Genomic DNA, 27,093 nt, shown 5'->3' with positions numbered 1-27,093 from the left:
CGTAGATTCAAACGTACAAAAAAAAATGACAAAAAAATTCTCATTAGTCTGTTTTGTATGCTGGTAGCTTAAAGTTACTGGAATAATTGCATATATAATCAGCTTATTTAGTAGAATGACCTGACCATGTAAGGGTTCTTGTACATATTTTCCGATTTTTGGTAGTCTCAATCACAATCTGAAAAACTTCATTTCTTAACCTTCGGTCCTAATTGGAGTTAAACAGACCTATGTCGCATAAAGTGTTGCAACCTTTTGGTGATTTCCGTCGGACAGAAACAAAGATAACGCTCGTGTCCATGAGATGAGATATCCACAAAGGTTGGAGTTGGGATAGGTTTGTTTACTAATTGCATTATGGTGCTTGTTGAAACCGTATAGTGTCCCGAAACAATTTCAGTTAAAATTTTCGGTTTTTTAGTGTTTTCCATTACTTCTAATTGTTGGAATTTCACGGATTCCAATCCGGAATCTAAAATAAAACGACCAGTTTGTCGTCTCGAAATAGACTGAATTTATTATAGCAAATACACCGTATTTATATGATTTTAGTCCTTAACTAAGGTTACTAGATTTACTAATTCAATTAGATTACTATGTTCATTCACTCAACATAAGTTATTATCAAGTGATATCCAACACTACCCCTCAATTGATAATAACTTATGGATCCACTTAATGTTTCCCGCAGTTCTCCTACTCAAATTCGCTGTTGCCACCAATGATATCCAATGATATTCTCGCTACCGTATGTCTTCAACAACCTCCAATCATTAAGCAATCCATTGACTTGTATGTGCCAACGACCACACTGCCGCTTGCTTTACCGCTATGCCCATACACAGTCAATACCGCATCTTGCCACCAAATGAATTCACTGTTGAGACCATCGGCTACCTCTCATTGACCTCATGCAACCATTGTCTGCCAGTGACCACCTCCTCAGACGAAACGATGCCATACCAATCGCCATACTTGGAATACTCCGCCACCGGCCCCACAACTTTCCACAGACCACACAACACAATTCAATCGTACAGCGAGTGTTATTGACACCCCTTCCAGTGCAAACTGGCGCTGTAGATTAATTGCCACAGTTTAATGTGCCTGGGCCCATAACCTGTTGGAATTTCACGGATTCCAATCCGGAATCTAAAATAAAACGACCAGTTTGTCGTCTCGAAATAGACTGAATTTATTATAGCAAATACACCGTATTTATATGATTTTAGTCCTTAACTAAGGTTACTAGATTTACTAATTCAATTAGATTACTATGTTCATTCACTCAACATAAGTTATTATCAAGTGATATCCAACACTAATTTGTTCTAATTTGTAAAGCAGTTCTTCGGTGAACAGCAGCTCGAAAGCACACTTCAGTGACTTATGAAATTGGATTTCTTTAACTTTCTCTTTTATGACCGTATTTGATTTACGGATAGCACTGGTTTTATGCTCCGTTCCACATCTAGCTAATTCATCTGCTTTCTCACTGCAAATATTTCCTACATGTTCTTGTGCTCATATCGAGTCAATTTTAATGTTACTTCATATTTGAAACTGGATTTTCCTCTGCCAAGTCGTTCCGAGTTTACTAATTAAACTTTTCACATTCAACTATGCGAGAACTTTGTATCTTTCATACGAGAAAAGAAAAATCATTTTTCATAACCATTTTCGTCTGCGTTTTCTCGTACAGTTGCAATTAGGGCTGTAATTATTAACAAAAAAAAACTCATTTAAGAGGTCGTGCGCAACAACTTGACTTTCTTCATTTTGTCGAACACTACTCCTAAGTTTAGTGCACAACCCCTAAATGTATGTAAAGCTGTAACACGATTCCAGAGAAAAGTGGCTGTTCACTTCTATTAAAATCTTTCGGAAATCCCTCCTTTTCAATCGAAAGTGGATCTCTGAAAAATGTGAAAAACTTTCAAATTCAATCATTACACATATCGAATCCTACTAAAACGTCGGTAAATAACCGTAGAACAAACAAACCGATCAAACATGTACACACGGTGCGTCGGCAACAAAACTTTCCCTTAATTGTTTGTTAAAATCAGAGCACACTAATTGAAAAGGTCGCATTTAACTCGGAATAATTTATGGTCTTGATTCGATTTGAGTGTACCTGTCGCTCGAAACTGTTTCCTCAAAAATATTCTTAACGCAGACACATTCTACGGTATATAAAGCAACAGCCACTACATCATACTATAATAATATAGGAGTGTCGCTCATTGTACGGTTGTTTGCGAATTCTGTATGAAAATGTTGATCGAATAATCTACATAAGTTTTGTGAAGGCTCCAACATCTGCACAAGAAATAAATGGATTCTATACAAAAATCTACGATGATCAATAAAATCATATGTGGAATGGTGTGCCATGTATAATACTGTGTTAATGCGGCCAACAGCTTCTGCTTTTTTACGCGTATAGAGCATAATATGAAGAATGTGCGATAAGGAATAGTATGCGACTATTTATCGGATGGGGGAAACGTACAAAGCGGAACGGAATGCAAAAAATATTTATATTATTATCATACAGCTGCTCTGAAGAGTTCCAGTGTAGTGTGGTTACAGCTTGCGGTAGATAATAATAAATTGGTGTAAAAGGAACTCAACTGTTTGCGTCACAAACCTTGAGGGCTGCAACGAGGACTTTTTATGGAACAGAAACAGCTTAACTTTTGCAACAGAGAAACAAAGTTCACAAGAAAACGGTTTAGCTTCCAATACCAAGGAACTGTCCATAAAAAACGAAATTTTAAGACTAAAATTGACAAAAGGTGAGATGATCCACAAATTCAAGTAAAACGTTTTTTTATGGACAGTCTTCAGTTGTTAGTTACTTCTATGACACATTAGTGAAATGAAGTCGTGCTGAAAGCATGAAGCACTTAGCTAAGTGTTCCATTCTCTCTCCCACCCCTTCTCATTGTTCATCAAATCTTTGTCAAACTACCAAACTATCGCGTAAAGAAAACAGCGTCCAAGATAAATTGAAATATATTCAGCAATTGTTATAATTTATAGTTGCCAAAGTAGGGTATGACGCTAGGCTAGTCAGTCAAGATCATCTATCATTCATTCTGCGCAGTAATACATTAACTCCTCGAGTGTACAGGGCCTCACACAGCACTCATCAACAACCCCACGCTTCACAGCCGTACCTAGTGCTGTTGTCAAATCAAATTGCCGAACCAAATTACCAAGTGGATGCGTTCGGTATGCAAATTGGGGATGAGACAACGGCTCATTGTTGACGTATTCATTGTCTTCGGCGTCGTCTAAGAATTGGAAGAATATTTTTCATATATCCGGCAGATCCGGCAGAAGCTATACGAATTCAATCATTATACCAGATCTTTTGACATTACTGTTGTATGGCCGAGAAGCGTAATTGTTTCGACAGTACGTTTGCATCGTTTTTGTTAATTTCGGTCCACAAAAGCGTTGACGTATGTTAGCGTGTCCATTGGTAACAACAGCAAATAAGATAATTTGTAGGCATAGGACAATTCGCAATGGCAAGTATTTTGACGATGACATCTGAAACAATGCGACACAGAAATACAGAACATGAACTCACATCTTGTGCGCAAAATCACGGCACTTCTCCTAGCATTAACGTAGAAAACATTTGCAGGCTGCTGAGATCAAAATAGGCACTGCATTTATCTCGTTACGACAAGATTTATGGATTTTTGACGTTTGACTTACGAGTGTTAATGCTAGGAGCGTAGTGCTATAGCAAAACAATTCAATTGCATAACTATGAAATGAAATGAAAGTCAAACATAGAATTAGCTGTTAAATTCGAATGGGATCTTACTTCTTAATATGCTTCGAGTAGAGATGTTACACAAAATTACTCGTATTGAATATCAGTGATTCCTGAACAACTGTTATTACGGTAATGACTGACATGTTGAACAACTCGGTCGTTTTATATAGCAATTTTCTCTCTTAACCGATATCCATTCAATGTCCTTCACGACATGTATGTAGACATTATATCATTAACATGCTAATATGTTAATTGTACGCCCCCAATTCTTTGTCTTAGTTGCGACATCGTAGAAAATGTAGGCTTCTTACTGAAGGGGAGACTTATTAATATTCAATCGAATCCATTTTTGGCGAGAACTTATTTTAAAAACCAAATAATTATTCTTAAATTCGTCGGGACAGGAATCTTTACGATACAGGGAATTTTTGCATGACGCTAGAATGACTTGCAAAACAACTACTTTAAATTACCTTCATTCACATACTAGTATATTCGACCATTCATTGGGCGGAAATGGAAAATGGTTTCGATTCTTTCGAAAAAGTTGACAATGAAAAGGTAAAAACTTTCGAGTCGCAAATTCACGACACTCTAAGACCTTTAAAATTTTCCTCCTCAGTTCTCTGAAAGTAACAATCCTACATTTTATGCGTTGTTTTAACCAAACGTAACCAAAGACAACGAATTGGGGGCGTACAATTAACATATTATTGGTATAATGTCTGCTCAAACCTTTTGAAGGACATTGAATGCATATAGTGAAAATTGCTATAAAATGATTGACTTCTGCACTATGTGAATCATTACAGTTTAAACCGTTGTTCGGGAACCATTCATCCGTCGAATCAAGCCCATAAAGAAGTAAGCTTCTATTTGAATTTCAACACATTATTTTATCAATAACTTGGATAACTTTGTTGTCGAATAGTCATGGATAACACTAGTGTGTTAAAGAGATTTTGTCTTAGAGTGCGGATAAAATGAAAACAGTGCGAAAAATAAAACAATGAAACCAGTGAAAGCTAGAGTAAAATGAAAGCAAAATAAATGATCGAGTCTGGTTTTTGACGGTAACTTACAGTTCTAACAACTACGGCACAATTTTCAATTAAACCAATTTGTACGGTACTTAGCTACAATAAAGGTACGGTTGTATTACCTCAATACAATGTTCCTTCTATATGAGTGAAAATCATTTTGTTAAAATTGATGGACATTTCTGTCGATTTTTCTTTTTCGCCAACTTCAACGCTTTTGTATAGATTGAAGTTGTGAATGCAGAAAAGATAACGCACCTGCACCATACAGCTGAACATCCGAATTTCACTGACATCTACTCTATTATTCGCTAGCATTAATAGCATTAATCAACTAATAATAAGACTTAAAACGTAATAGTTCTTGCTCCGAAAGTTGTTGTTTTGAGGATTGCGCCAAAGCAATAACGTTAAATATTTTACATGCTACATGCGTCGAAAACTGTAATTTTCATGTTTCAAGCACTTCTTTCGAAGCCCTCAGGATGTAAAATCCATTACATAACTCGGGATAAAAATGAAAAGTCTCGCTTTTGTGTGTTTATTGACCTCGGCTTCGCTTCGGATCAACAAAATTCACACGAAAACTCTACTTTTCATCTTTTTATCCCTAGTTTTGTAATAATATGTTACGTCACTGTTTGTAAATATTTGTTTAGGCAAGTGTGAGGTTTGCGAAACGAGCCGAAGACGAGTGCAGTAATCACACGTACCTAAACAAGCATTTACAAGTAGTGACGTAACACATTTTACATGTTTGTGGACGGTAAGTGCATTTTCCCTATCACAAGCAGTGATGTAAAGTGCACTTTACCTTCCATAAGCATGTAAAATACTATTACGTGTTTGCGAAAAACAAAAACGGAAAACACCACATCTAACGACGGAAATAATGACACATTTACATATATCGGCAAACACGTAAATCATCACACAACTAGCCACGGAGTTGATGTTGTGATTGATGAACGACGGGAAAATTGAAATGCCTAACTTTTCGATAAAAATCGTTTCTGTTATTGAAAAATGATTGTTTCTTGTTTAATACGTTACATAAAGTATACGTTTTTGGGCATGGACGGGTGGTCGGGTGAAATGTAATCGATTATAACGAAACGGTTTTATGAAAGCTTGCAAAGAATGCCACGCAAATCGTTTACACGATTAATCATGGAAATTAGGTTAGAAGACAAAGACGTTAGTTGTGACGAAATCGTGATTATGGAATCATGTCACCATCAGTGAATCGATGAGGTAAAGTAGTAAAGATTAAGAGTTAATTAAAAAATCTTCTTGTGGCTGGTTATAAAACTCGGGAAGGAATATTTCGTTGGTACTTCACCAATTATCAAAGTTCTCAGGTTTTCAGTGCTTTAATCCAAAATGATATTCTGTCGTGTCAAAAGTGTCAAATTACGGCTGAGCCTACTACACTAATTATATGACGAATTTCGATTATGATTCGCTAGACCTGTTCGTGTGCGAATTGATATAGTGTCCCTAGAGCATCGTTTCATCACTTTCACCATGACCTGATGAGAAATGGTATTTTTGAACTGCATATTAATGCAAAACGTCGAAAGGCGTATTTAATTTTTTCTCCGAAACAGTGGTCAAACATTGTTAGCAGATTGATTCAAAATCTTCTACTTCCTTAGTTTGAACATATTTTTTGCTGTAAGAGATGACGTGAGGCAGAGTTAATTGCTATTACTTGCTTCCTCTTAAAAACTAAACTATCTTATCATCTGTCTGTGAAAGGTTAAAAATATTTTCATTAGAACCTGTCTGCCTATCGGAATATTATCGGTCTAATTTTCGTTAAATTTTAATTATTTTTGAATGATGGCAGAAACGTTACACAATAAACGCAAAAATCTGTAATTCTATTACATCGTACATTTCGTCATAAAATTGCTAATGCAAACGCCTTATTTTGTTATGAACCAACTATACTGGACCAGAATGAAGTTATTTAAACAGAAAGTAGAGCGCAAAGAATGAAGTACTGAACAAAAATTGTGGCGCCTCTACAGGCCAATTGACGACGACGTTTCCTTTAAAACAGAGGAAGTAATATTTTTGTCCGAAAGATCCTGTCGGAAATAGATTTTGTTACCGTCACCATGCGAAAGTTTACGATTATAAATCAGAATGCCACTGCGAAAACGATCTATTACATTATTGAAAAATATTTTCATTTTACGTGAATTCCGTTGTGATATTCAATTTTCGCATGTGACAGGCAATAAACCAGAATACATTGAATGCTGCTACGTAAATCATTAATTTGGAATATCGCAAATTCATGTCTTTTTGAGGAACCTGCTCCGATAACTGTTTTTTAACAAGTGTTGAGTTATATATCCGAGCCGAAGCCGAGAAAGACAGTTACCAAAACTTGCTGCTCAAAAGACACACATGTCATGAATTACTTTTGCAGCAGCCAGTGTAATCTACAATTGATTGAAATGCACCACGTGGCTCACAATAGTACCAATGTAGCTAAAATCATATAGAGATTTATGAAAATATATTTTAAACGCATGGCAGCTATGATTTGACTCAAATGATATTGGTAATAGTTTCATCGTCGATACCTTGTCCCAACGCACTGTCAAGCACCGAAGCTGACTTTGACATAACTCAATTAGAAGGTCAAAAACACACCTGTTGACTATTTTGTAAAAAATTTTGATAGCCATTGTATGAAAAAGAATAGCCAACTTTGATCGGTTCAGTCCTCTATTTGAGTGACGGCAAAGTCAGCTTCGGTGCTAGACAGTGCGTTGCTTGTCCAGAAAACTAACTACATTTATTAAGTTGGTAAAAATGCATTTGCATTTTACATGTAAAAATAGAAATTAGAAATAGTTCATGATTCTACAAACAAAGGTGACAGCGTCAAAACCGAGTTTGTTTGCTACAGAGAGTGTTGTTATCTTCAAAGCTCCGTTGTTGCTAGCACAAACCGAAAAACAGTTGTTCAAACGAAACATATTCATGAAGAGTGTGTTTTAGGAATAGAAACAGACTTAACATTTCTCACAGAAAACCTAAACTTAGAATTCTTTTGGAGAAATTAATTTCAATTGTAATCACAGCCACAGATCGAAGTATAACATCAGGTGCTAATTTTGATTTAGTATCAAATTTTACATTCACTTGGAACTGTTTTTGTTGTGAATAGAAGCTAACGTTAAATCTATGTGAGATTTTACTGTGTTACTCTCGTTGTTTGATTTAGCTGTTGAGTTTCCTTGAAAATTCGATTTAACTATAGCTAAGCTCTATATGAAATGTAATGCCATCTACACTAAATAAAGGAAAAAGGAGAAAACGAAAACTTTTCCGAAGCGAAGACGCTTTTCCGGATAAACGATTTTTGCGCCATCTGTTCATTGTAGCTTAGTTTACCGTTTATCATTTTCATTTCGGTACTATTTTGACGGGATGGTGTTTTACAACACACATTTCAGTTACAGTCAGACTATTTAGTTGCAATGTAATTTTCATCGGGTGATGTCAACTGTTTCCGTTTCTGCCAAAATAAAATAAAAAAAAAACTTTTTTTTTAATAAAATCTAGTGAAAGAAAATCCAAGTTTTTTAATCGTAATTTTTAAAATGAAATAAAATATCAAGTGGCCAAAAGTGTGAATCAATATGTTATTGTTAATGTTAATAAAATTAAATAAGATAAGAAAATCTGTTCCATCATTCAATCTCAGACCATCCAGTCATATGATACACCTTTTTCCTTAGACATTGTTTACAATTGTAAAATTTCGAAAGTCATACATCGGTTGGAATCAATAAAAATAAAATCAATCCAGTAATAGTGGGTGAAACGAAAAAGAAAAACAGAAAAGTCGGTTTATTGTTTTGTAGTAAAAATAACTTTTGCTGTTAAAATTGAATGATTGTTCACCGAAAAATGACTACACATTCCAAAACACCGAAACAAAATAATAAATAAATGTGGGGCCTACGACGTCTTGTTTATGATCAAAATAATATCGATTTTTCTCTTTAGTGATAGAGGAGGTTGTGTGTGCGAGCATTTAATTTTTTGGAAATTTCTTTTTGGAGTTTCTCTAACAATTTTTTAATTACTTTCTTTGTACACCGTGTACCAATAATAACAAATCGATAATACAGGACAGAGAAAATCTAAATATTTAATGCAAACAATTACGACAATAAGTACATAATATACCTACAGGAAAATAAGTTTTCATATCAATTTTAAATTTTCAATTTTATTCGATTAAAGTGGTGTGTGACACAGTGACACGTTTTGTGATACTGTACAAACCATCGTATCGTTCAATTTGGAGTGTACAGTGGGATATATCGGAAACGTTTTACTCGTTATACTGTTTGTGTTCACAACATAAGTTTAAAAAAATCAAAAATTCAACGATTTTTATAAATAAGAAGTTTAAAACAAAAACTCAACCAGACTGTTTATCACAGATATCATTACCAGCAGGAAGTTCCTAAAAAACAATTTTTAAGATAGGCTAAAGCATCTTGATTTAAGAAAACGAGCCACTTGTTTATTACTTTGTATAACTCACCTAAACTTCTACGTTGTGATATGGCTCAAATCCGACGTTTAACAGATACCATGAAAATTGTCAAAAAAGAAGTAGCTGCTGTGGAAACGTCCCCACTGAAGAAGGTTATGTTGGCAGACAAGAAAGAGGTATAGTCCATCTTCGAATACACATACCGGAGTGTTTGACTGGAAATAGATAGTCTGATTTCATCTGAAACCGCTGATGCCATGAACCAAAAATAAGTTTGGCCTTAATGCACAAAAATACAGACTATAGGTTTGATAAGAGGAGCTCGTAGGGTAGCCAGAGTCAGTGTTCAGTGAAATCATATCTGATCCTTCATCGAAGAAAATGTTTTTACTTTACTGAAAACCTTTTCCCCCGCTCGTAAAGTAAAACGTTATACTTTACACGTGAAATAATTTGGTATCTCGTATCACGATGAGTAAAAGTACCTCGGGCTGAAGCCCTCGGATACTTTTACTCATCTGGATACGAGATATCAAATTACTTCACTGGTATAGTAATGTACTATTACATGGAATTTCACGACCCTTGTGGAACATTATCCCCTTAAATATTTACCAACTCTAATATCTAAGTTGTCTAATACCAAACTTTACTTATTCCATTTGTGGAAAATCTATGGTTTCACATATCACTCCTCCGAGGCCTCGAGTGACAATCTACACATTTAGTAACCAAAATAGTGAAACTCAGCATCATAATGTGCAAATTTTGCAAACTTTAGCAATTTGTGTTGCATAAATCGTTGTATGAATCTCGGTGCAAAGTACTTTATTAGGTTATAGACGTGTAATTATGGCCCGATGCAGCAGGCACATTCGACATTAGACACATCTAGAGCCTAATAAAGTACTTCGCACTCGTATAACAACAATAACGATTATATAAGGAGTTGCGAAAAGTAATTTTGTTTGTGTCTGTAGTACGAAAACGTTTTATGGAAATCCTTTTTATCACTGGTGCCAAAAAGTACATCAATGTACCATTCAAATGATGCATGATGAAAATAATGCGATGACTTCAATTTTAGTCTTACCGTGGATTTACATAGCAACGTAAAAGTGACAGATGCAATGTTTTTTAAATACTGCAACCCGAAATTTCATTCATAAAATTAAAATTATGAATGAAATTTCGAGTTGCCGTATGAGAAAATTTTTGCATCTGTCACTTTTACGTTGCTATGTAAATCCACAGTTAGTGACAAAATTCCTTTTACCTTAACGGAAAGTTTTGCATTAAAGCACTCTCGCTCCAAGCATGAACTCTCAAATGTGAGATGTCATTGCAAATTCTTTAATGATTACAATTACAGCAGACTCCGACTTTTTTGTCTACGTTATTTCTTTTGGAAGCTATAGAACTATGGTAAAAGAGATGTGAAAGTTGCACTCTAAAAATTCACAGTTTGGTGCCAATTCATGAAAATAACGTCCAAAATTCGAGACAAATGACCGTTGTCACTACAATTCATTGTTCTGCAGTTGATTAGTCATTACTTTTCATTTAGAATTACTTGCCGCTTCGTGATGATCTAACAGAAATATTTTTTTTATTTGCAGGAACTAGTTGCCTCCTCACCAAGTGAACGAAATTGGAGAGGAATTTTCATTGCTTTACTTGTTATAGCTGCTGTTTTAGGACTAATTGTATTTTCGATATTTTTACTCTCGCCAGGTAACTTTAAAACTGTTCATTCTAAGATTTTAAGATGACTAAGATTTTTGTTTGAGCTATTCCTAGAGACAATTTAAATAAATAAAAAGCTTTCAGTACACATAATGGCTATTTCACAAACTTGACGTATTGAATAACACTAAATGAGGTCTCGGTTGAACGCCCCATGAATGTTTTTACCAAGTCCTCATTGTTATGATTGCATCGGTGAGGAACATCCATAAATTCCGTCCACTTTTTTTCGAGACTTTTGAGTAAAAGGGAAATTTTGGATAAAGATTCAGAAACCCTTCTCTTTCCAAGGGAACGGTTTTCATAAATTACTTTCAATTTCCATCCATAAAACATTAAAAGACTTACCAAAATAATAGCTCTGCATCGCAGCGCATTACAACGATTATCGCCAAATAGACCTGTATTGTGTGCTAAGGCCTAGTACAAAAAATATATCTAAAGCGAAACGCTTAACTGTCCCAAGACAAATACTTGCTGCAGTTACACTATCACTAAACACTATTTATTCTGTTGTAGATATACATGACATACCTTACAATACTTAAGCGAACCTTGCTTAGGATAGTCTGACCCAAGTGCCAAGTATAAACCACAATTTCGGTAGCCTATCAGGTCAGACCTACTCAAGTGGTGAACTTAACAGATAGATAGACTGACATAGACACACTAACTAGTCATATGTAAGAGTTGACAAACGCTTTTCGTTCTAAGCCCATTATTTAAGCCCATTATTTAAGTGCATTGCATTACCTTTTCACTTTATTTTTTATTTACCTAATCCTCCGAATCAATTGAACGATTTCATTTCTCCAACAGAAGATGAAGGTGCGCGAGTTAAAGGAAGACGACTTACTCTATCCGATATCAATGGAAATGGATTACGTTGGAAACCGTTCAATGGATCGTGGATAAATGGTTACGCATCTTTTGTGTGTTGAAATGCGGTTCATTCAGAGAATCATGTTTTCCATTTCTATTTCTAGATGGTGAACTTGTATACAGGGATCCATACGGTGGATTATCCATATTGGTAATAGATACATCAACGGTGAAAGTTCTTATGACAAATACAACATTTGTGAGTTGATTAACTAGATGACTAAACTCAAATGAAATTACTCATTATTGATTGTTCCAACAGAGACAATTGAATGCAGAAAAGTTCATAGTGTCGCCAGACGTGAAATATGTACTATTGCTAGCTGATTGTACTCTCTCCTCTTCTAGGTCAGTTTTCGACATCTCAAAAAATTGTCACTCATTTTTCGATTGAACAGGTACTACGTTTATGAGGTTCAGAGTCAAAATATTTTCCCATTGTCGCCAAAAGATAGTAGTCGCGAAGCCCCATTACTTCAGCATGTAGTGTGGGCGCCAGTTCCTACCACAAAATCAAACCTTCCTGGAGCCTATGTATCTAATGCCAAGTCTGGATCACAAGCCATTGCTTTTGTATTTGAAAATGATCTGTACTACAAGCCTAAGGTGCAGAACGATTTAGTCTGTCGGATAACCACAACAGGTAATGGCCTTTTCTGAATGAGTTGGATGTTTGTATTGGCACAAAGAATCAGGCGATCTGTGCTACATACGAGACTAGCGCAAAAACGAAATTGACGACCTTTTTCCTATCATTGTCTTTCCAGGAAACGAAGGAGTCATATACAATGGAATACCGGATTGGCTGTATTCGAATGTTCCAGAGTTAAAAACCGACACCGTAGCATTCTCCACCGATGCAACTTACTTATCCTATCTATCATTCAACGATAGCCTCGTCAGCAAATACGAGTTTGTGTTACACATCCAAGCCGGCTGCATCTAGCGATAAATTAATTTCTTTTCCGGTTATCCGTAGATATTCATGGCTGGACAATTCAAAATATCCGAAAATCAAGTCAATTCGTTATCCGAAAGAGGGGACCAACAATCCGAATGTAACGGTTTTCGTCGTCGATTTGTCCGTGCTGAAGTTCATCAACAAAATAGCGATATTGCCGCCGGCCAATTTGAACGGTAATAACAGCTACGTGGGAAATATGATTTGGTTGTCGCCGATAGATTTGTCAATAACATTTACTAACAGAGAACAGACCAGTGCCTTGACTGTTGTATGTCGAGCACCAACATTTAACTGTACTGAGGTAAGAGAATGTTCCTTGCTGGGAATTTTTTGTTGTCATTGCCTCTGTCTGATGAAATTGAGGTGCTGAAGTGATGAAAATTTCGTTATGATATACATCGGAGCGAAGCTTTTGAAATAAACTGTTGAGCAGCCACACGAGCTTACTCATTCAACACATGTACATCTTTCATAAAACTTTACTTTCATTCAATGGAAGTAGTTTTCAGACACGAAGCTTTAGTAAAAGCTTTCAACACTAAGCAACTAATCTGAAGCTTTTCAAACAAGAGCTTTTTCTACGATTAATTATAATTGGTCTAAGAGCTTTACAATCAAAATTTTTTCAACCAAAGCTTTTGAAACATGTATACACCCTGCATCGTTTGTGTGCTTTGGAGAGCTTTCGAAAAGCTCAGCTTCTTTTTGATTCCATTGGAAAAGTGAAATATTTCGGTGGAATACAAAAGAAGCTTAAAGCTCACGAAAGCTTCTTAATAGTCAAGACCAACATGCAATACAGAGTGTCGGCTTAACACGGCAGTACAGAACAGCGTGGTATATTGCCAAACTAATTACCGTTCTAAAATCGCTACAGATTCACATCGAAAATATCGTTGATGGCGGATGGATTTTTCCGGCAGAGAAACCAATTTTCTCCAAAACTGAAACAACTTATCGAAATAGTGGCATGACCACATCATCATCATCGAACGCAACAACAACTCCAGATCCGAACGCTTTGAACAACCCGAACAACCGCACTGACTTCCAAATCGGTGGATTTATGTTAAAGCGATTGCCCGTTCGAGATGGTGAGCACGGCTATTATCGGCACGTAGTGCTTATTTCGATGTCCGACATGAAAAGCGTACCGCTAACGATGGGCCAGTGGGAAGTAACCGAAATCGTCGGTTGGGACGAGATCAACGAGAATGTCTATTTTATGGCCACACCGAAACTGAAACCGGGACAACGTCATTTGTACAGAATCAGCCTAACATTGAACGTGACAAAGAAACCGAATCGCATTTTCGTTTCATCCACTCTGCCGATGTGCATGACCTGTGAAAATGGCCCGCATACGTTCAAACTGTTGTCCAATTCGTCCGGTGGAAATGCATCCGAGAATTTCGATTCAACTATCGGCCACATACCGAACAATTGTTTGTTCAATCGATGCTATTTTAGCAAAGATTATTCGTACTACGTACAGGAGTGTCTGGGACCGGAAACACCGTCCATTTATTTGGTGGAAACGAGTACGATGACCAAAATCGTTGTGCTACACAGTGGCGATGCGTTGCGCAATCGTTTATCGCAATTGGCTATACCGCAGATACGAACTGTGTCTGTGGAAATTCGCTATGGTTTTCATGCAAAAGTTCGCCTATTTCTTCCGCCCGGTATGAAAGAGGAGGAGGAAGTAGCATTTCCGCTCATCGTTCACATGTAAGTAAAAGAAAAGTTTTTTTCGTTTCGATTGAGCCATATGCTCCAATTACAAGTTCCTGTAACACATTGCAGGGACACATCACCCGGGTCTCAGCTTGTTTCCGAAAAATACGAAATCGATTGGAACTGGTACCTGTGCAGCCAAAAATCAATGATTATCGCTCAGATCGATGCGCGTGGCAGTGGATTCCAAGGCGAACTGTTGCGTTCGCAGGTGAAAAGCAAATTGGGAACGGTCGAAATCGAAGATCAATTGGGTGTGTTAACGTACCTGCGTGACAATTTGAAATTCGTTGATCCGACGCGAATTTGTGCGTACGGTTGGGGTTATGGAGGCTATGCAGCTGCGATGACTTTGGGTATGGATCTATTGCATTGAAAATTGTCACTGTAAGACCAGTAAAATGTTTTTTTTCTCATTCGTTTCAGCTGAAGACTCACAACGAGTGCTGCAATGTGCCCTAGCTATCAATCCTATTGTCTCTTTTGCGCATCACAGTAAGAAGCAAACTTTCGTACACTTTCAGAACGGACTATTTTTGGTGATTTGACCCTGAAAATTTCCCAAAAAAAATCCTTTTTGGTCGTGCAGAATGCATTGGCCGTGCAGAATGCTTGGCAATTTTTGGCTTTGGGGCCTCTTAAATTGTTAAAGTGTTTCCAGCCGATCTAGATAGAAAATGAATGCAACAGTCCGACCTATTCTTGAATAGTCCTGATAATTGTCAATTTACGTTTGAGTAACCTCAACCTCCATGAAAGGACTCTTAAACTCTTATTCTTAGAATGGTGACCTGGGTAGTGGTTTCACAGATGTACGTGATGGTGTCGTATATGTTGGTGACCAAATTGATCGTAGTGATGTCGTAGTTGATCGTGCTAGTTACGTAGTTGATAGTAGCGACCAAGATGTTCATAGTGTTGGTGTCATGGTTGATGGTGGTGACCCAGTTGTTCGCGGTGTAGCTCTAGTTTGTAGACGGTATCAATATTGTCTATGGTTACTGGTGCGGTCTCGATGTAGAGTGTTTTCCGAGAAACTAACGCTTTATGTAGACAGAAAATTTTCTATTTTCGGGATAGATTTCTCACGGCGGGGTTGAACAAAACTTAAATAGGGTCGCGACAACACGTCTGATTTTTTATATATATTCTGGTTGGAGGTCTCGAGGACTACACAAAACTGTATTCAGTTTCCGTATCCGTATCCGCTTGGCCATTTCTTATATCCGGCATCTATGGTGAACCCATGAGTCGCAACGGTTAGAGGGACAAATTCAACGCTAATTTCAATTTCAATTCGTTGTAAAGTGGCTTCCGTCGACAACCTGCCCATGGAGCTTCAGCCAGCGAAAGTCGAAAATTCGACATTTTTCGCTGGTGACAAGACGAAGAGAGTTTGAAACTCTTTTAATAGCGATATTGGTAGTGGATTTTACAAAAGTCGTCTGAATATTTAAAAAGTTTATTTTCACCATCCACGACGAAACGTAGCCTCCTTTGTCATACACAGGACGACCCTGCTTATAACAAGACAATAATGCCTGAGCAGCCTGTAGTATCAGCTCTAAGCTAATTGAATTGTTATCTATTCTTCATAAATAAGTGGTTTAAGTTATTTGAAACATTTCTTACAATGATTATGTGTAGCTGGAGTAAGAATCTCACCCTAGAATAAGAATCGGAAACGGAAACGGTTTATCATCTGTTGTTGACAGCAACGATGAGTGATAACATCCGTGTGGTTTTATTTAGCAAAATGAATGTTAAATCAAACCAAGTAAAAGATTTTGTATCGAACAATAGCTGACAGTTTAAAGAAAGGAAGTAGCAGATTTATTGAGTATATCGCACAACTTGAGCAGTTTCTTAGCCAGAAAACCAATTCTAGTACGTCAGGATGCGAATGTGTTTCCATTTTAGGTAGAATGAATTCGCCATTTGACTGACAGTTTTGGGGGTTACCATGCGAATCTCATAGACCTTTATCACAGAGCATACCAGCAAGGTTGTATAAACTGCTGTACAGAATTTTAAAGAATTTTTAAGGATCAAATACCGAAAATAGGACTCACTATCATCGTCAATGTACAACATTTTTCGTCAATTTCGATTAGATTCTTTCTTCACCGAACGGTATATGCCACGGAACGATGACTACCTGCGAGCCATACAGGAGTCCGATCTGACGATGAAAGCGGGAAATATTGACTCCAGAAATTTCTTTATCGTCCATGGAACGGCCGATCCGATCGTGCATCAACAACATTCGCTCTTGCTCGCGAGAGCGTTGATCGAACAGGGCGTAGGATTTCGACATCAGGTAAAAGAGAAACTAGCAAATCATATCGACAATATCGATGCACATTTTCCTACTTCCATTTCGCAGATCTACTCGGATGAGGGTCACAATTTGTCCGGCGTTCTATATCATTTGTTCAAAACCATCGAGTGGTTCTTTGACGAGTCTTTCGGTCCAGTAGAAAACGGTGAATGGGATCCAACGGGATTCTTTGCTTTTAAACAGTAAACAAAAAAAAACAAAAAAAAAAACATTTCATTGTGCGCAGATGTGCTATTTTAAATGTCTTTCCGGTTCAGACGGATTCTTCGTTTTTATCGAATTTATTTTTGGCGATTAGGATGATCCTTTTTCTTTGTTTTCAAATTGTTATTAAATTGTATTATTGTTAGCGAAATTGATGTGTTAAAAAAGTTTTTAAAGTCAGACTGAGTTTTAAATGTGATTTATTATGGATGTTGATTTAGAATATGGACAACAACAAACCGATTAAAACAACAACAACAAAAAATAAAAATTTTAAACGAACCCATTTGATGAAAATATATTTTTTAAAGTTAAACAAAAAAAAATGTGTCTTTATCTTTCACCCGATCAATCATCGTATGGCATGACTGTGCAAACTGGACCTGTTTGCTAGAATTTTTTTGTTAGAAATTCCAACAATTTTTGGAAAAGTTTTAGATTTTTTTTCTTCTAGAAAATAAGTCCTGCTGTGCAGTCTATAAGTGATTCTAACACATTTAGACACATCCCTAACAATACAAATTTGGGATCTTATTAGAAATCAACCTAAGGTGTTCAAATATTTAACCGAAATTGACCTTCTGAGTAAAATTGAGAGAAGTTGACAACATACACGTACATGAAGCTTAATCGGAATTGTTTGCAAACGACGTTGACCCGTTTTTGTCCATCCTTCCGTCTACTTCTTTAGATTTTTTCATTATACATCAAAATAAAACTTAACTTATTATAACCGAATTGGTAAACATAGTCACGCTTGTGCACGGGGAGTTGCAGGAAAACAGGAAAAGTACACCATTCCAAGACTTTGAAACAATCAAATTAACTTCAACATCAACTTTTACATAGTTTCCTTGACTGAAAGTCATGGGTCTTACGGATGATAAACACCCTAAAATGTTTGTCACACAATGATCACTACTATGATTGAAAATGCATGAATGTATGACCAAAAACCTTAAATACAGAAAATGTTTGTCACACTTTGATGATTCGTTGATAACACGATAACTTGAGTAATTTTCAACGGATTTTCAAAAACTTTTTTTTAATCGACGGGGAATTAAATTAATGAGGTTAAGTTCGAAGATGGGCTATTACGGTCGGGTGTTCTTAGAGATATTCCCAAAAGAATTTTTGTCTCGTCCCTTGATTCCACGATAACTCGAGTAGTTTTCGACGGATTTCCAAAAACGGGGAATTAAATTCCTCAGGTTAAGTTCGAAGATGGGTTATAACGGACGGGTGATCTTAGAGATATTCTCAGGAGAATTTTTGTCTGGTCGCTTGATTCCACGATAACTCGAGTAGTTTTCGACGAATTTCCAAAACCTTTTTTTAATCGACGGGGAATTAAATTGCTGAGGCTAAGTTTGAAGATGGGTCGTAACGGGCTGGTGATCTTAGAGATATTCCCAAAAGAATTTTTGTCTCGTTCCTTAATAACACGATAACTTGACGTAATCCTCAACGGATTTCCAAAAACTTTTTTTTAATCGACAGGGAATAAAATTACGAAGGCTACGTTCGAAGATGGGTCGTAACGGGCTGGTGATCTTAGAGATATTCCCAAAAGAATTTTTGTCTCGTTCCGAGATAACACGATAGCTTGACGTAATCCTCAACGGATTTCAAAAACTTTTTTTATTCAACGGGGAATTCCATTCCCGAGGATAAGTTCAAAGTTGGGCTATGACGGTCGGGGGATCTCAGAGATATTCCTAAAAGAATTTTTGTATCGTCCTGTGATATTATCGTGTTATTAGTTGAGTAATTCTTAATGGTCCACAAAAGACAATTATCCCACTAAGAAAGACATTTTTGGGTTAAGCTTGTTAATGGAATATACTGGAGTAATATTCTAGGATTCATTCCAAAATTTTGTGTGTGTAATATCTTTATATCGATGATAAGAAAAAAATTAAAGTTTGGACGAGTGTGAACTTTGCGGCCAGAGCGAAGCGAGGGCCGTAATCACATGAGTTTCATTTTTATTCAATATGTAAGCAAGAAATTCGCCTCTTTCCAGGGTCTGTATCTCGTGCTGCCTTTTTGATGGTATCTTTTCATCAGAATCCTTTTTTTCAAAACACACGACCGCAATTCACGCCGTAAGTGTGCCTAAAATTTGAATTTTAAGTGAACGATTCGATGAAAAAGTGAACCGAAAAATACATTTCAACGCTTCATTGTATGAAAATGACGCTACGTTAGAAAGACCTCCGCACATTCCATTTTGAATTTCGACCGCACTACCGGCGTGAATAACGACCACGAATGTATTAGCTTTCAACAGAAAGTAGATTTGGTTGTAGTCACTTGACCAGTTCTGAAAAAAGTGACCAGTGTACCGAAATTTTCATAAACTGCTCAGTTTTCTCAGGGTTGGTCAAACTGCTACAACCAAATCTATTTTATGTTGAAAGCTAACACATTCGTGGTCGTTATTGCGGTCGTACATACTTGAATAATGATAATTTTGGTGGAAATATATCACCAAAAGACAGTATTTAAAAATCACCCAAATGTATACTTTTCAGCAAATCATCGATGCCTCTTAAGTACTGAAAATACGTATGAGCCAGTATATGATCAAGTGCTGGAATTTCTCATATACGTGTTTTGTATCGAAAGTAGGGTACGCATACCCTGGTATACTTTTATATGCTTTTAGAGTGATTTTTTTTTGCTCGGATTACAAAAATCTTCTTGAGAAAAGTAGTCAGTCAGTCAAGGGATCTGACCCATCCAAAAGATGGGGCCTAGTTAACTATTTACAACAATTATTACATATGAGGATAATACGGTTTGTTCATCTATTAGAAAACGCAATTTTAGATTTATCAAAGTTTTAAAAGTCATTACCAGCCAATTAAGCGATTACAAACATATGATATTTTGGCGCTAAATTTAAATTTGCTAAGGAATTTTCAAATTTTGTGCCAAAATATCATATTCTGGAAATAAAGATGACTTTTAAAACTCTAAAGAATCTCCAATATGTTCGAAGAAAACTGAAGAAAACTAACGAAAACACACGAAACGGGCTCTTTTACTGACTCAGACACAATGGCTATTGATTTACCTTTCATTTGTCACATCGAACATCAATTCTGCGAAGATATTTCAAGAGATATACGAGAAAAACTGGTCAAAACAATCGAAAACAAGCAATTTTTCTCACACTAACTACAATAGCTACTGTTGTACAAACGTGATTTTCTCAAAAATTGGATATTTTGATATATTTCATTTGATATACAGGTCATCAATATTGAATCGCAACTTCATGAGATGCACGCAGAAAACACTGCATACACACTGTTTTAATGGCTTTTTAGTCTGATTGTCCTATCCGATTTTTCCTGTTTTCCCGCACTTCCTGGAAAGCGATTCCCGAATGAGTTGTAAAAGTACGAAATTAGACATTCTAGCTGCAGGGTCAATAATATTCTCTCACTTTATAAGTTAAAATTAAAACAATGAGAGATCAAATTCCCACGCTCATAAGGTAGGTACATTAAGCTGAAACGGCTGATCATCTGTTGTCGGCATCAATGACAAAATTAATCGATGACATCCAGTTAATGTGATCTCATTAGTGAATTGTATGTTGAGACGAATGATAATGAAGTAAAAGATTTTGTAACAAACACTGTCATGAACTTCAAACAACTGAAGTAACAGATTCTAATGATTTCGTTGCGATAATATTTAATATTTGTTGTCGCTTCTGATAGATAGATGACCTTGAACAACTTAAATGACATGTAAGACGTTTTTGCAGTAATCTGTTGAAATCGAAAAAAGCTTAAACTTTACAAAGAAATCCCGTTATGATGATTCTGACTTCTCCTCAGATTACACAGTACTCGTTTAACCCCTTATTATCCCTTTTTAACCGTAATATATTTCGCCTGAAGTCTTTTATTATGAAATGTAAATGCGTCTTGAGATCGCATCGAATTTCACGAATTTTTCGTGTATTTTCTATGGTATTATACTCGCAGCACCACACAAACATCATTCATTTTATTACCTGATGACATTTGTGGTAAATTTAATTTTCGCTGAGCTTTTCGAATACAATAAATTACGTTTGGACAGTCTCAAGTGGAATTATAGTCCTTTCCTTCGTCGTGGGATAAAGACTTACTGTTGTTCTAGGAAAAAAATAACAAATCAAGTACTTAAAGGCTGGGAACAACGTACCTAAGCTTGGTAATGGAGGTTTCGCTAGCCATTAGAGGAAATTTACCCTATGATTTAAATATGTGGAAATCAGCTTTAATCGACTCCAGATACATGTAATAAATGTAAGAATTGCTTCAAATAACTTAAACCACTTATTTATGAAAATTGCATAACAATTCCACTCATTCTAAAGGAACGGACACTTGAAGATAGATAGTAAATTGAAAGTTTCGTCGTAGAGTGACCTTGCTGCAAACAAAATGTCGTAATAGATACTTGTTGTGAGGCTGGTATGGCGAGTGGGTGTCGGGGAATCTCGCACACGCGATCATAGTATGCGTCCTTTTACGACATGTAACGAAAAGTCATGACTGTGCGAGATTCACCACTTAGAGGTGAATCTCGCACACCATGAATTTGTGTGGTGTGCGAGATTACCCTACCCCGGCGAGTGTGGTATCGTTGTAAAGCTTAGACTGCAGGCTGATCAGGCATTATTGCTTTGTTGCAGACAGGGTCAACCTGTGTATTGCAGATAAGTCCTAGTTTCGCCGAGGATGGTGAAAATAATTTTTTTTTCAAATATTGTACAATTCAGACAAATTTTGTAAAATCCATTCTCGGCGTTTAATAGAGCATGGAATTCTCTACCAAAATCGCCATTCAAAGAGTTTCAAACTTTCTTCGTCTTGGACATATCACCATTCAAAGATGTCGAATTTTCGACTTTAGCTGGCTGTAGCTACGTGGTCAAGTTGTCGAGGGGAGCCATTTCAATACGAATTAGCTTAGAATTAGTCCCTCTATCTAACAATCTGTATTCAAATTAACTCGTCGGTCCCGCACGGCCATGAGTGCCGGTTCTCCGAAACGGCTGGAAAATTTTGCGAACTTAATATGGTTCCTTATAGTACTCGAGTCCCTCAATAAGAATATAAGATCCAAGTCCAGATCCTTAGTCCCACATCGCCCATCTTCGAACTTAGCCTCAAGAATTAAATTCTGCGTCGATTAGAAAAATGAAATTAGTAATTGGTTGATAAGTACTCAAGTTATCGTGTTTACAAGCAAAATATTGGGACAAACAATTACGTTTTTCATAACATTTCATACAATCTTTCATACAAACATTTTAGGGTTTTTTCCGGCATAAGAATCTGACTTACAGTCAAGGCAATAAGCAAATTCTAATTAAAATGAAATTCGATTCATCTCGCTTCGTTTCGTAAAGGCTACTCTTTTAAAAAAAATTTCGAATAACATCGCCAGCCTTTTCGAAACGAATCTAAATGAATCAAATTTCATTTTTATTATTGATGCAACATGATCCATGGTCCAGCGTCCAGCAACTTCACCAAGAAATAAAAGACGAGTTCTTTAATTTACTGTCACATTTTCATTTTAATTTTATTAGATACGTTCGAAAGGAGTTTTTTTTAAAAAGGTAATAAATTCTGACCTTACGGGGAATATACACAACAGTAAAGTTAAATTAATTTTTATTCTTGTTTATATGAATTTATATAAATTTCTGCTCAATGTACTTATCCGGGGACCGGGGTCAATAGGTATAAATATAAGTAAATAATGTGTAAGTTGATGGTGCAAAAATACATAAAATTTGTTTCTTAAAACTATTTTACGACAAATTTATTTGATCTTTAGATGAAATACAATTTGTTAAGCACCGAAACGTGCACATTTTATAAATAATTTTTCTGTTTATTAAATTCCACTTTTTAACAATTGACAATTTGTGATATTCATTTCTCTTCAAATTTATTTAATAACATAGGAGGGAGATGTTATAATTTGGTGAGGCTAAAATACACTATTTACACTACCTTACATCTAAATTTTATGTACTGCTTTAAAATACCAAAGACGTACACCAAAATAATAATGACCTAATTGATGAACTTGATTGTCGAAACTATAAACTCAACTTTTGCTTCAATAAAATTGGAGAACATTATTGTTGGCCGTAGTTCAACCACTTTGGCGTTCAATGACATTTAGACACGACAAAATAGATTAGAAAAGAGGTTGAAACGGAGTCATATTCTATCATTCCGTTTAGCATTGTGCTAAGAATCACGTAACCAACTCAATCCAATGAAGTGAAACATTTAACTTTACCTCAAGCACGAATAAGCTACGCGCATGATTACTCGAACTTGTTAGGTTTTCGTTTTACTGTTCACAGTCTCTATGTGAATTACACATTTTTTATCAATTACTGCGCGACAGAAGGAAATAACAGATTACAAATCATTTGTAGGGATGGGGATGATAGCTGCAGCTGATGTGTAGAAACAGCAAAAATTTTGGTCAATGTACGAAAACCACTACAACTACACACTCCGGCTTAGATCTTTATTGAGGAGCCACAACGTTTTATTATACTCAACGGGATCTCACCACCATAGATATTCCCACAACTATAACCATCAATTGAACTTTGAAACTATAATAAACAAATTCAAATAACCGAGTCACTAACTGAACGTAGGATAAACAATTAGCATTTAAATTGATCGAAACTTTGAACAATAACATCACAAATAATTGCGGTATTATGTACAGGCAAAATCATTAGTGACATAAAGGATAGAGAGAGAGAGACAGAGATAGAGAGAGAGAGAGAGAGAAACAGCCCGGGAGCACATGAGTAGTTAACTATAAATTTTCTTATTTTCATTATTGCCGGGTTATGACTTTGATTGAAAGTCAGAGCCGGATTAACCAGAGGGTAAATGTCAGACTCTGCTCCTGGGTGAACAGGTTCCTCAGTCTCTTAAATATGTAACATACATTAAGGCTATTGCTGCCCACGGTGTTCGAATTATTGTAAATAGTTCTCATTGAGTAAAGATAGCGTTCTTACTCACAACACCCTGCGGAAGTGATTCATTACCTCATGACATTAGCGGTAATTTTCATTTCTGCTGGATTTCTCGTGTAAATACCGGACGTAATTGCGTGCACATTTGCGAAGTGCGTTGTTATTGCTCCTAATAAATCTTATCTGAGTCAAAGTCGCCTTCGGCTCCGTCTCTAGTTTTTCGTGACATATTTGTTATAAACAACAATCTCTGGATAATTAAGAGTGCTCTGTTGCTAAAAACTCTAATACATCCCTGTTAAAAATAATTAATTGCAACCGCAAGTATAAGTGAACAAGCAAATTATTATTGCGAATGAGTTTAATAGTGGCGCAGCCAGTATTGTGTAACGCAATCAAGAAATGTTTGGAGTAGGAGGGTAACGAAACGTGAATGCATATAGAACCTATTTCTGATGGCAATGAGTATAACTATAGTATTCAATGTTGGATATGATAAGGATTACAGTTCTGTTCATAAAACTTGTTGATAAAAATTATTTTTGATTTAATCACTTTGTTTGTCTCAGTCATATTTTGTGTATTTTCGAACCCGATTGACCGATTAATTGATAAAAATTCACAATTTAGACAAGGTGGAAATGAAACCGTAAAATGGATTGCTTCGGAATTTTGCTTTTGGAACTCAAGTGTGTTTTTGAGGAACAAGTTTTGGTAACTGTCTTTTCGTCAAGTATAAAGTTCGTTTATCTGAGCTGAAGGCTAGGTATACAGCAACACTTATCGAAAAACAGTTTCCGATGCAACTTGCACAAAAAGACGCAAGTGAGTTTGCGAGTATCATAAAGTTGTTTTCGAAGCAATGAAAAACGTAGCATCATCCAATGTCTTTTGGTTTACTACCTGCCAAACGCGGAAATTGATTTTCCCATAGGAAAAAACGAAAGAACCGGAAATAGTCTACATACAATCGATAATTTTCGCTGGGGACAAAATACTATGTAATGGTCAACTTTCGCATGGGGCAGGTAGTAAAATTTCATTCATTGTTTGCAGATTCACCGGATTTGTTAATATTTTATGAGCTTTTCTTCTGGGCTTCATTTGCATTGCATTGTAATGACAAATCCACAACTCAATTAAGTCTGGCTACGAAGTCTGTTATTTGTGTTTCTAATGAAAAGTGGACTTAGGCACGTTCACCAAAAAATATCATCAACCGATGATTACACTTCACGATAATCGACACACAGTAAATCAAGAAAATGATTTATTAAATTAATCAAATTATTTTTCTTGAAAACTTTGCTGAACAGAAAGAAACGCACAGCTATTTCAACGACTAGTTGCATTCGGTTTATCGTGTACACATGGAACAAGTTTTAATATTATATAAACTTTAAAAACGCCAGCAGCTGTGAAAACATCTGCGTCACCTCAGCGCTAAAAATATCTGAAAACCGATAAAACATTCGTTTTATATAAAATACACTCGGCGACTTTAAAATGTCGCACTTTGTGTCAGCTATTTTTCAGCTGATCCACACAAACAAACAAAAGTGTTTATTCAGATGAAATAAATATACTCACCGTTTAAAGACACCATTTTTTTTAATGAGTGGATCAACTGAAACAGTTATTGCAAAGTCTTCGACTTTATTTTACAAGAATAGCGAAGATCAACAGATTATTTATCAATTTGAGTTACAAACAATTTTTTTTTTATTTTTTATCGATGGAGAACCTAATTATAAGACACTTTGTCTCGTATCATATGCCAAAAAAAGTTAAAACTTTTTTTATAAATCATTTTGAAAGTCACTAAAAGCACGAAAATTCGAATAGAAATACAGTATGTCATCGAAAATTTTTGTATTTCGATTCGAATTTTCGTGTTTTCAGTGACTTTCAAAATGATTTATAAAAAAAGTTTTAACTTTTTTTGGCATATGATATGAGACAAAGTGTCTTATAATTAGGTTCTCCATCGATAAAAAAAAAAAAAAAATTGTTTGTAACTCAATTGAATTGTTTGAAAGGGACATGGAAATCTCAGATCCCGTTGTTGCTTAAATTGTATTATTTTTGGATCTTTGATTGAGTTACCGATGGGTTAATATAAACATGCCTCAGTGAACGTTTCATCTAGTGACAAAAATACAGTCATTTCGCTACTAGTTGTATAATGGTTATTAATGGCATAAGTGCAAGTACTTTATTAGGCTCTAGATGTATAATTATGACAAGAGGACGCAGACACATCATGAGCCTAATAAAGTACTTTCCACCGACATTCGGACAACGATTTATGCAACAGAGACATCTAAAAGTTTGCAATTTTTGCACATTATGATGCTGAGTTGCATAATTTACTTTTATCGGTGAAATTCCGTTTACCACTTACCCACAGACAAAATGGAAACTGAAATTAATTATTTTCTTCGGTCGATTCATTTCGTTTGAATTTTTAATTGGAAATGAACGGTAAATACAAACTGGGTACATTCGATCGACATTATTTCATTAATTTTTTTGTTGATAATTTCAATTTTTAATTGTTTTTTTAGTTGTCCATTGATTGTGCTACATGCTAAATATAATCCATAGTCCTTTATCACCTATTTACTCTATCCGTTTGCTTACAATCTATCTTATACAAACTAGAATTATGATGATTTGTTGCTTAGATAAATCTGTTAATTATTTAATTCTTCTTCTTTTCAATTTTTTATATTTTTGATTTCAATAATTGGTCCAATTTTTAGTTCATATGTTCACATATATACCGTTACATTTTAATAAAA

At 35.8% G+C, this 27,093-nt stretch overlaps 2 protein-coding genes and 1 long non-coding RNA gene across 7 annotated transcripts in view; 1 reads left to right on the top strand and 2 right to left on the bottom strand.

Moving 5' to 3' along the window:
* LOC119069765 (inactive dipeptidyl peptidase 10-like) overlaps window positions 1–17,508 on the top strand; it is a 63,891-nt gene extending 46,383 nt beyond the window's left edge. For 3 of the 5 annotated variants that reach the window (XM_037173901.1, XM_037173897.1, XM_037173902.1), the window contains 12 exons: window positions 10,996–11,110; window positions 11,942–12,040; window positions 12,109–12,203; window positions 12,267–12,352; window positions 12,403–12,647; window positions 12,772–12,916; window positions 12,984–13,269; window positions 13,846–14,699; window positions 14,775–15,061; window positions 15,132–15,200; window positions 16,820–17,025; window positions 17,092–17,508. In XM_037173901.1, the coding sequence (XP_037029796.1) occupies window positions 10,996–11,110; window positions 11,942–12,040; window positions 12,109–12,203; window positions 12,267–12,352; window positions 12,403–12,647; window positions 12,772–12,916; window positions 12,984–13,269; window positions 13,846–14,699; window positions 14,775–15,061; window positions 15,132–15,200; window positions 16,820–17,025; window positions 17,092–17,232 (2,628 nt within the window). In that variant the 3' untranslated portion in view covers window positions 17,233–17,508. Of the gene's footprint in view, window positions 1–8,343; window positions 9,553–10,995; window positions 11,111–11,941; window positions 12,041–12,108; window positions 12,204–12,266; window positions 12,353–12,402; window positions 12,648–12,771; window positions 12,917–12,983; window positions 13,270–13,845; window positions 14,700–14,774; window positions 15,062–15,131; window positions 15,201–16,819; window positions 17,026–17,091 lie in introns of those variants that run through there. The other 2 variants (XM_037173899.1, XM_037173898.1) reach the window with 2 other exon arrangements.
* LOC119069767 lies at window positions 444–19,580 on the bottom strand. Its single transcript, XR_005086403.1, has 3 exons — window positions 19,570–19,580; window positions 2,559–2,563; window positions 444–829 (listed from the first exon to the last, which is right to left on the bottom strand). It is a non-coding gene; the product is annotated as an uncharacterized LOC119069767 (long non-coding RNA).
* Window positions 3,024–3,935, bottom strand: LOC119069766 (bombyxin C-1-like). Its single transcript, XM_037173903.1, has 3 exons — window positions 3,848–3,935; window positions 3,375–3,564; window positions 3,024–3,302 (listed from the first exon to the last, which is right to left on the bottom strand). The coding sequence occupies exons 2-3, from the start codon at window positions 3,562–3,564 to the stop codon at window positions 3,100–3,102; spliced, it is 393 nt and encodes a 130-aa protein (XP_037029798.1). The 5' UTR covers window positions 3,848–3,935; the 3' UTR covers window positions 3,024–3,099.
* Window positions 19,581–27,093: the final 7,513 nt, after the last annotated feature.

The sequence above is a fragment of the Bradysia coprophila genome (genome assembly GCF_014529535.1).
Source record: "Bradysia coprophila strain Holo2 chromosome X unlocalized genomic scaffold, BU_Bcop_v1 contig_39, whole genome shotgun sequence".
NCBI lineage: Eukaryota > Metazoa > Arthropoda > Insecta > Diptera > Sciaridae > Bradysia > Bradysia coprophila.
The sequence above is the reverse complement of the archived record's forward strand: the minus strand, read 5'-3'. Positions and strand labels throughout refer to the sequence as shown.

Bases quoted from the DNA above. Each gene is read 5' to 3' on its own strand.
- LOC119069766 (XM_037173903.1), bottom strand. From the start codon at position 3,564: ATGTCATCGTCAAAATACTTGCCATTGCGAATTGTCCTATGCCTACAA. The intron at 3,303-3,374 runs GTATAATGATTG...TCCAATTCTTAG, and splicing joins CAGTAATGTCAAAAGATCTG to ACGACGCCGAAGACAATGAA.